This window comes from Propithecus coquereli, unplaced genomic scaffold (genome assembly GCF_000956105.1).
Source record: "Propithecus coquereli isolate 6110/MARCELLA unplaced genomic scaffold, Pcoq_1.0 Scaffold4, whole genome shotgun sequence".
Taxonomy (NCBI): domain Eukaryota; kingdom Metazoa; phylum Chordata; class Mammalia; order Primates; family Indriidae; genus Propithecus; species Propithecus coquereli.
The window spans coordinates 7,010,441-7,019,217 of record NW_012149729.1 but is presented as its reverse complement, the minus strand read 5'-3'; the positions used below and the strand labels follow the sequence as shown (position 1 = coordinate 7,019,217).

Here is an 8,777-nt window from a genome sequence, read left to right as displayed (position 1 = left end):
AAAAATCTCCTCCGGCCCCCAAATGTCCTGATTTCATATACCATCAGGGTAAACGGATTACTAGACTGAGAAAATTTATTTAGGTCATTTCCTGAGCCTAAAAGCCTTTGAGAAGTACTTGAGGAAAACGGATTTTGCCTCTTTGCTTAGAAGTTACAGAATTGCATTTTCCTCCTAGTTTAACAGTGCATGCTAATAATTAATAACATATTTAAACTTTCTATGTAAGCAAGATTTATGCTTTTGGGGATCAACAAAGGCTATAAAGAAGGAAAAGCAATGAAACTCATCTTGAAATTCCAAGGACATCAAAATTTGAAGACTATCATTAACATGAAAAAATAAATCTAGCTTTCTAAGTACATAAGAACATTTACTATATTAAGAAAATGTGAATTTAGCCAATTATAATTTTCACGATGAAAAGAACATGCTCTCAAACTATTTTCCAACCTCTGAAGTTGCTTCTTGCCTTAAGATTATTCCTCCTATTTCTCTCTCTACATGGGGGAAAGAATTTTCATGATGGGTTTGCTTAACTCTGACTTTGCCCTTCCTAATCCTCCTTTTCCTCTCATTCATTTGAATCCCACCTTTGTATGTTTCTCCTGATTCCTGAAATCTCTCCTCTCTCAATTTGGTCTTAAAGCCCGCCCTATTACTTCACTTGACAATTAATCATGTCCTGCCTTATGCACCTCCTCATATTAAACTTCTTATCTCTATTATCTCTATTTTCTCACCCCTACTCGCTGTGTCAGAACAGCAAGAATATTACATCTTCAATGATTTTATCTAACATGTATGTCCCCTCTTTTGGTATAAAGGGCCTATTGCTCACAATATAAAAACAGAAAGCATGCAAATGGTATCTCAAGTATATCCATCTTACTAAGACACAATGTTACAGCCCACTGTAGGGGCAACTAAGTAACTGGGCATTCAATCATGCTCATTGTTTCAAAAATCATTTAGAGTAACCTAAACTAGGGAAGCAACATGGACTGTGCCTTTAATACAACATGGAGTACTGAGAACGGGAGGTCTATTTTAGTGTCAGCTCTCCCAGGCAATACACCTCAAATCATCCATACCGCCTGGGATCTTTTCATGCAAGACAAGCAACTCAGAGTGTTGAAAGGAGGTAATACTGACAAGGAAACAATGTCAGGAAGGAAACCTGGTAATGGATGTAACTAATTTTAACTAAGAGAAGGCTGGAACGAAAAGCAAAGAAGTGGCTCAGTCAGGGGTGGCAGCCTCTGATAATTAAGCCCAGCTACCTCCCCTTTCCTCCTTTCAGATCTCCCCTCAGTCTCTATTTCCTTTTCAGGGGGAAAAAAAGGGACCACATCTCAAATGAAACAAATGTCTATTTCCATCCTAATCCAGCTTTTCAGTGTTACATCAGCCCAACACGGATCACCTCCACATGCCAGCAGACATCCAGCTCTAATAATTTTCCTTTAAGAAGCTTACAACGCAGTGAAGAATATCCTCTCGATTATCTATAGGTGGCAAATGTCACCATGCTGATTTTCAAATGAAGAGGTTGGGCGGGCCATGGGAGGCTAAATGATATTCTTATAGCTGTGAAACTCTTTTGTGGAAAAACTCAGGCAGGCCATTGGAACCATCTTATGTTTTAAATCAAATATAAAAGTGTCAAAACCAAATCATTTGCAAACAAGTACCCATTCCACATAGCAAAGTTAACTTGGCTATAGTGCATTTACTGTAACATTTTAAACTGATCCCCTATTAGTTGTTTACTAATAATTTATTTAAAGAAAGCAATATTTTCTCCCTAAAATCAGGATTTCTACATGAATGATGGCATCATGCCGTACATGGCATTAATAATATGATCTCATTATTTTTGTATGTTATTTATAACAGAATAAACTTTTAAAAATCCTTTACTATCAATGTCATAATCACCCTCCTCCATTTCTTTACCTAACCACCAAGGAAAAGACAAGTCTCCTTTTCCATGTTATGTAAGCTTTGCAAAGGAGCGCCAAGAGAGAGAAATGCAATCAAGGCTATCCAAATAAAGTCTCCTTCTAAAGCAATACTCAGATAGACTTAGCCGGCAAAGTACATGGGGGAGGGAGGTGGGAAGAGACAGTACTTCACCCTTCCTAGGCTCATTCAACGTTGAATAGTAGTCTCACATTTCTGTGCCATTGCAGACTATTCTAAAACCTTGCCTAATCTCCTTCCATTCTGAGCCTCAACCATCATTTATGAAGAAAGAGAATCTAAAGAGACAACTAATAGTGTTGGAAATTAAATTTAAAAAATAAAATCTGGAAAATATCTGAGATGATATTGAGAAAAACGTTTTGGAGAGGGGTAATATTAAAATGAAAATTAAAAAATAGAATCAGGGTCATCTTTCTAAAATAAGATCTGCAATATCCATAATGTTAATTACTACAAATCACAGGCCACCAGTTTCACTATAAGCTAGTAACATACAAAGTATATATTTTCCAATTAGCCAATTAACATTTAAGTATTATAACACAACTTCTTGGCGAGTTTCCTTTCATTTTCTTCATTCAAAAATATTTGTGGGACACTGACCACATGCCTGGCATTGTGCTAAGCAACCTTTGTTTTCTTTTACAAAAAAACCTCACACAACTCTCCTTGAAGGAAGAGGCTGCTCTCTCCCAGCTACAGCCTTGCTGTCCACATGATATTTGTAAATGTTTGACCAAGTACCAAGGCTGTGAAACATTTTCTCACCTCATAAAGTTATGTGAAACACAAGGATAGAACTGGCAATCTAGCCTACGCATGGATTCAATCACAGAGAGGGCAAATGTTCTTCCCTAAACAAAATTGCTCCTGTGAGAAATGATAATGATGATAGCAACAACAACAATAATAAACTCCCAAAACAAGTGCAAACAGAAACATGCAACCAATTATTTAAGAAGAAAAAAGGAAAGAATGAAAAGCATCACACCGAGAACAGTTACATTCTCATCTTTGGGGAATATTCCAGCCAATTGCCTCTACCTCTGAGCTATTTTTTTTCTCAAGCACATAGCTGAGACTGAAACCTCTACACTCATCTTTGAAAGCCCTTCTCATGTGCTACCTCTCAAGGACTCCTAGGGACCAGCCACATTTGCACACTGCTTCCTGCAGTCTTAGTCCAAGACTAAGGCCCAGATCACATGTCATCCTTTTGTGGAACATTTCAGATCCTTCCACTAGGAACTCTCTCCATGACTCTTCCTCCCAAAACTTCTAAGGCAAATTATTTATACTTCTCATGACACCATTGACGCTGATTTGATTCCTTGGTTTATGTCAATTTCAGTCACTGGGATGTGTTACTTTAGGGCAGCAAAGATGCCTCCATCTTGGTAAGTGTGAGGTAATGTACTACATTATTTCCTATTTAATTATGCTGTGAAACCTTAAATAGTCTATAGCTGCCATATAACTTTATTTTTTAAAAAGCTTAGCAAAATTGGCTAAAAATGGTTCTTTGCATTTACATCAATAGTGTCACCTGGAAAACAAAAATTTCAAAATGTCAGCTGTTAGTTTGTTTAACATCACTGTTGTACATTTTTTAAAAAGATCATTGTCCAAGTTTTTTCTTGTCACTGTTGTCATGACGACAAAATTTATACCTACTTCTGCATATTAGCTGCTCCAGAAAAGCTCAGAATGACAAGAATGTTGGTTGGCTTCCCAAACATAGCTCTAAAAAGATCTCCATTTTCCTTTCACTCCTAAATTCTTTGGTGACAATAAAAAGCAGGAATATTTCTGTTTTCCATACTGCCTTATCCATTAGGAGTTATTTTCAGAGTAGAAATAGCAACACGGCCTATAAAAGTCATCACATTTGGCTAAGGCACTGAAAATAACGCAGGTCTCCCAGCATGTTTCACAGCAAAGACTATTAATACGATCCTATTGAATAAGGTAGCTCTTACCAAGCTTTACACTTGGGATGCTTTCAGGATTTAAACTAAGCTAAGAACAAGAATCACAAACTAAATTTAAAACACTCCACAAAAATGATATTAAACTGAAAACTATAAATTAAACTTGTTTCTAAGCAACATTCTAAATAGTCAAAGCTTAGTGAAAACACTCACTTTCAAAAATAGCCTACTGCTTTGGAGCTTCCATTGGCTCCTTACTGCCAAATGTATATATAAAAATGCACAATAAGTAAACCAATTTAAAATTAAATAAATCTCTAAAATGAAAAGAAAGAATCGTTCATTAAATTAAAAAAAATCTTAAGTCTTTTGTTGACAAGAACTCAAAATGCATAAAATCGCCTTTGATTTTTAAGGAGCAATTATGATGACAGAAATCATTCCTCTACCCTACCTATTCTTTAATTTAAAAGTCAGTCTACAGGTCAAGTGCCTATGAGAGGATCATGCCTTATTAAGTCAAAACTATTTGGAAAAGTAAAATAAAATGCCCTGTTTACTGTATAAGAAGCCATCACCAAAATTTTACTAAAAAGTCAAAAGCTATTAAAAAAAAAAAAAAACCCTATTAGATTACGAATCTTTGGTTCATCTCAGAACCCTAAAGGATTCTATAGAAATAACAAAGGAGGTTCACTTTCACAGATTTTCCATGGCCATTCCCATTAACAAGGGTGAAATAATCAAATCTCCAACTATCAGCAGTGAAAATCAGACACCTGAAAAATCTAAACAGCAGAGAAGGAACACTGACCTTGTTAACAAAAAAAATCTGCTTGGAGACCAAGGTTTGTTTACAATATAACCAAATAAAACTATATATCAGCTACAGACCATAAATCAGCTGTTTGTGTTTGGTTTAATTGCCAAGTGATTAAAGTATTGAGGGTAGTAGAAAGAAGCCCATTCAAGGTAGATTCAACAAATTCAACCTTCCTGCGGAATAAGAAATACACTCATACACCCCTACCTCTCTCCCTTCCCTTACCATCTCTTGGGGATGAAAGCACCCCATCATTTCAACTTCCTAGAGAAGCTTGTTGTCTTAATAGCTAGTTCCCTTATTGTACCTCAGAGAAGGGAACTGATTCACAGTGGAAAGGTTTCATTTGAAATCTTAAGAAAGTACTCATTTTCCATGCAAGGAATGAAAACTCAATTTTCCCTAAAGTTTCAAACCAAAACTTGCCAGTTTCACAAGTGGAAATCAGCACTCCTCCTCCCCCTCTTTTTCCTTTCGTTCCTCGGCTCAGCTCCTTTCATTTCACCCCAAGTACCTTCTTCCACACCTCTCCTGTCCCTCTCCAGAAAGCCCTACCTCCAGAGGTGGGAGGAAGTTAAAGCGGCCCTGGCAGTTTACGCCTGGCGCTGCCCTCAGCTGCTCTGGCACCGACTCCGCTCAGGTGGTGGGAGGGAAGGAGGGGGCGTCCACGCCCGGCTCTCTCCATCCCACCCGGAATCCTCGGCGAGAGCAGCCGGATCGGGCCAAGAGTGGGAGGCGCACCCAGATCTGCCTTTCTCTGCAGATGCTTGCAGCTCCTGCGAAGCTGCTTCCCAAGCCCTGAGAACGTTTTCCACCCTGGAAATGTGGGTGCAGCCCTCCTCCAAGGTGGCAGCTGGAAACCACTAGCGAGTTTCTGCACGGGGGTATTCAGGGGGTGAAAGTGAGGATCAGCTATGGATGGGAGCGCATTAGGCTTCCACACCGCAGCTACAGAGAACAACGTCTTGAAACCTGGTGCAGAACCTCTAACTCGCCTGGGCATTGCCTCGGGAAGACCCAACCCCTCCCCGCAACCCCCCTACCAAGTGATGGGGCAGCAGGCAGCCAGGACCCGACCCGCTGGCGCGCAGCAGCAGCAGCAGCAGCGCCCACAGCTGGACACGGGGCCTCTCCCCAGAGGCCTCCCAAAGACGCACGAGCAGACACAATGGGCATCCCCACACCTGCTCGGGGATGGCCCGCCTCCCTCTCGCTGCTTTCCCGGGTCCACAGAGGGGTGCCGGGCACCCCCGAGACACTCGCTCACAACCACTGGCGCAGCGGGAGGTGAACAATGGGGGGGTCAGATTCGCCAGGAAACACACTCCAGCCCTCGCCCCTAACCAAAACAGACTGCAGAGAAGGGAGTGGGCGTAGGGGTCGCACGGGGCGCACGCAGGGAGCCCCGAGAACCGGGCTGCCCGGGGCTGCTTCCCGTGGGGCTCGGAAAGGACAGGAGGGAGCTCCGGCTGGGTAGCCCTTCACCCCAGTCTATCCGGCCTCCGGCCGTGGGGGCACCCCGAGGAGAGATCACCCCGAGGAGAGATCACCCCAGGCAGGGAGCACCCCGAGGGGCCCGGGCTTACGGAACGCCCCGGGGGCGCGGAGCCAGGTCCATCGGGCCCCCAGCGCCGCCCCCGGCCCGCGTCTACACTCTCCCCGCGCCCGCCCGGGAACTCGGTTACCGCCGCCTCCGCCGTGGCCCCCGCCGCTTCCTCCGGGGCGCGGGACGCGTCGGGCTCGCAGCTCGCGCCGTCCGTCGCCATCTTCCTGCTCTAGCGGATCCGAATGCGAGCTCGGAGCGGCGGCTCCGGATTCAGCCCTCCCGGCGCGGGCGGCGCTTAACCCGCTGCTGTCCGGGGACGCGGGCGCTGCCTCCTCCCCTCGCCGCCGCCTTCCCCGCTTAACCCGCTGCGCGCCGGAGCGTCTCCGCCCCGGTCCCGCCCCGCGGCCCCAAGGCCGGCTCGCGGCAGTCAGCGCTCGCCGGGCTCGTCGAGGTACGAGAAATGGGCACACGACCGGCCCGGTGGGCGCCCCGCGCGCAGGTGGGGCGATCAAAGACAAGGGAGGCGGCGGAGAGAGCGCCCAGGAAGCGTTTCGTTTGGCAAAGCCCCCCCAACCCCACCGCGAGCACACCGGATTAAATGTCAGGCCCCCTCAATCTGAATTCTGTGCAAGATCAAGGAAAATCCTTCACTTCAGCTCCCTCTATCCCACCGCTAGGAATCACACAAGGCACCCCTTTCTTCTTAAATTTCTTTTTCTTAAATATCATTGCTGCCAGGGCGTTTTTACCCTCCTGGTATATATCCTGGCTTTGTTTTAGTCTATCCTTGACACTAGTCCTCCAAAAACCGCCAACTCCCAGATGAAAACGACGTGTCCTGTTATCTCTTAGTACCTTGCACGAGGCTGTCAGCTCCTAACTTTCTATAAGATCCTTTTCAAGGACGGTGGAGACAGACATTTTTTGATTTTTGACGCCCCAAGTCTGATGTCTCTTCTGAAGGACTAACCAAGAAGCGTTCACTGCCATAGCCTTTAAAAGGATGCCCTCTACTTTTGAGAAAATTTTAAAAATTTCCTCTCTGCATGTGAGGACATATGGACAAACACAAAACAAAAACCTTTGTAAAAATTGATTTTATGGTAATTACAGGTCTCAGATTTTTCATGAAACAAGTGAGTTAGGCCCAAACCCTTAATTTTCTCTTCCCTCATCTAATTCAGTTCCTACCCTTTCCTGCCAATTCCCAGAATGTGAAAATCTATCACCTTATCAAGACCATATGGTACAATCCTCCCCAAATCACCAGATCCCTAAAAATGTGTTGAAAGCACAAAATCAAATTGAGACATTCAAGCTGTGTCTCAAAGAAGTAAAATCAAACCACAACCAAATCCTGCACTTGAAATTCTGGAAGATGAATGACTGGAATGTGCAGTCCAAAGGTTACAGATCAAAGCTTTTTTTTTTTTTTTTTTTTAATGGCAGACTCCTAATGAAAGGTTTTGACACTTTAGTTGCTCCACTTTCCAAACTGGATCCAAATATGACACAAACCAGGGCAAAGAAAATCTTTTCTGCAAAGACCCTGAAAGGGATTGATCCATAAACGGTAAAAAGTTCTCTTCCAGAAGAGAGGTCAAGAAAGACCTTTCACCGGTAACTCTGGGGTTAAGGGTCGGAGGCTTAGAATCACCTCCAGGTTATCCTGTGAGCTGAGGTGCTCATTTATTTATTTTCTTTGACTTAACTGATAGCCACTCCCTCTCTTATGCCTTTGGTATCCATCCCTGTTCATTATTCCACTTTCTTTTATCCAATATTCTCAGAAATTGATGAATATTAGAATAACTAGATGCCTTATAAGATGAAAGAAAAGCATTTGACAGTAAAAGTTAGGCATTAAACTGACAGTAAAAATTTAAAGTTGGAACCAAGAGCATTCCTTGTTCTTTTCAAAATGCATTTCCACACATTACAAGGAAATCAGTTTTCTTGAAACTGATGTTGAATTATTCTCCAAGAAGTTAACTGGCTCACTTCTGGAAAAAAAAAAAGAATAAAATTACGAACTTCACTTAGGAGTTAGGAACTAGGAATATAAAATGATACTATCTCTGGTAAGGAAATTCCCTTCATTTTACACATGCAACTTGATTTTAAAAAATCATCAGTGGGAAGATAGCTCATATTACTCTAAATAAAGCAGAATCACGTCACAAAGAAATCAATCCCTGAGTGGTTTTCTCCCCTTCCTTTTTTTTTTTTTTTTGGGAATGAAAAATAGACAGGTATAAAAATCACAGAACAGAGCATTTTCTCAACGCCAAAATCCAGAATCAGGATTTGATTCCACTGTAAAATTATCAGTGCTGAGGGTGGACTGAGCCTCCTGCCTATAGTACAAAGGTGGCACACTAGGGGTTAATGCCCTGGCCTGGGGCTGCTGCTCCACCCAGGAGGACACTTGCCCCTTTAAATTCTCTCCTGAGAATTAGCCTCTGTTAAGATTGCAAATTAACTCTTT

General features: G+C 42.8%; 1 protein-coding gene across 1 annotated transcript in view; it reads right to left on the bottom strand.

The window, feature by feature from the left end:
* The window catches only part of CTTNBP2 (cortactin binding protein 2), a 207,044-nt gene extending 200,535 nt beyond the window's left edge, over positions 1 to 6,509 (bottom strand). Inside the window, exon 1 of the mRNA XM_012652735.1 lies at positions 6,429 to 6,509. Coding sequence (XP_012508189.1) covers positions 6,429 to 6,509 — 81 coding nt within the window. The remainder of the gene's footprint in view (positions 1 to 6,428) is intronic.
* Between the last annotated feature and the right edge of the window lie 2,268 nt (positions 6,510 to 8,777).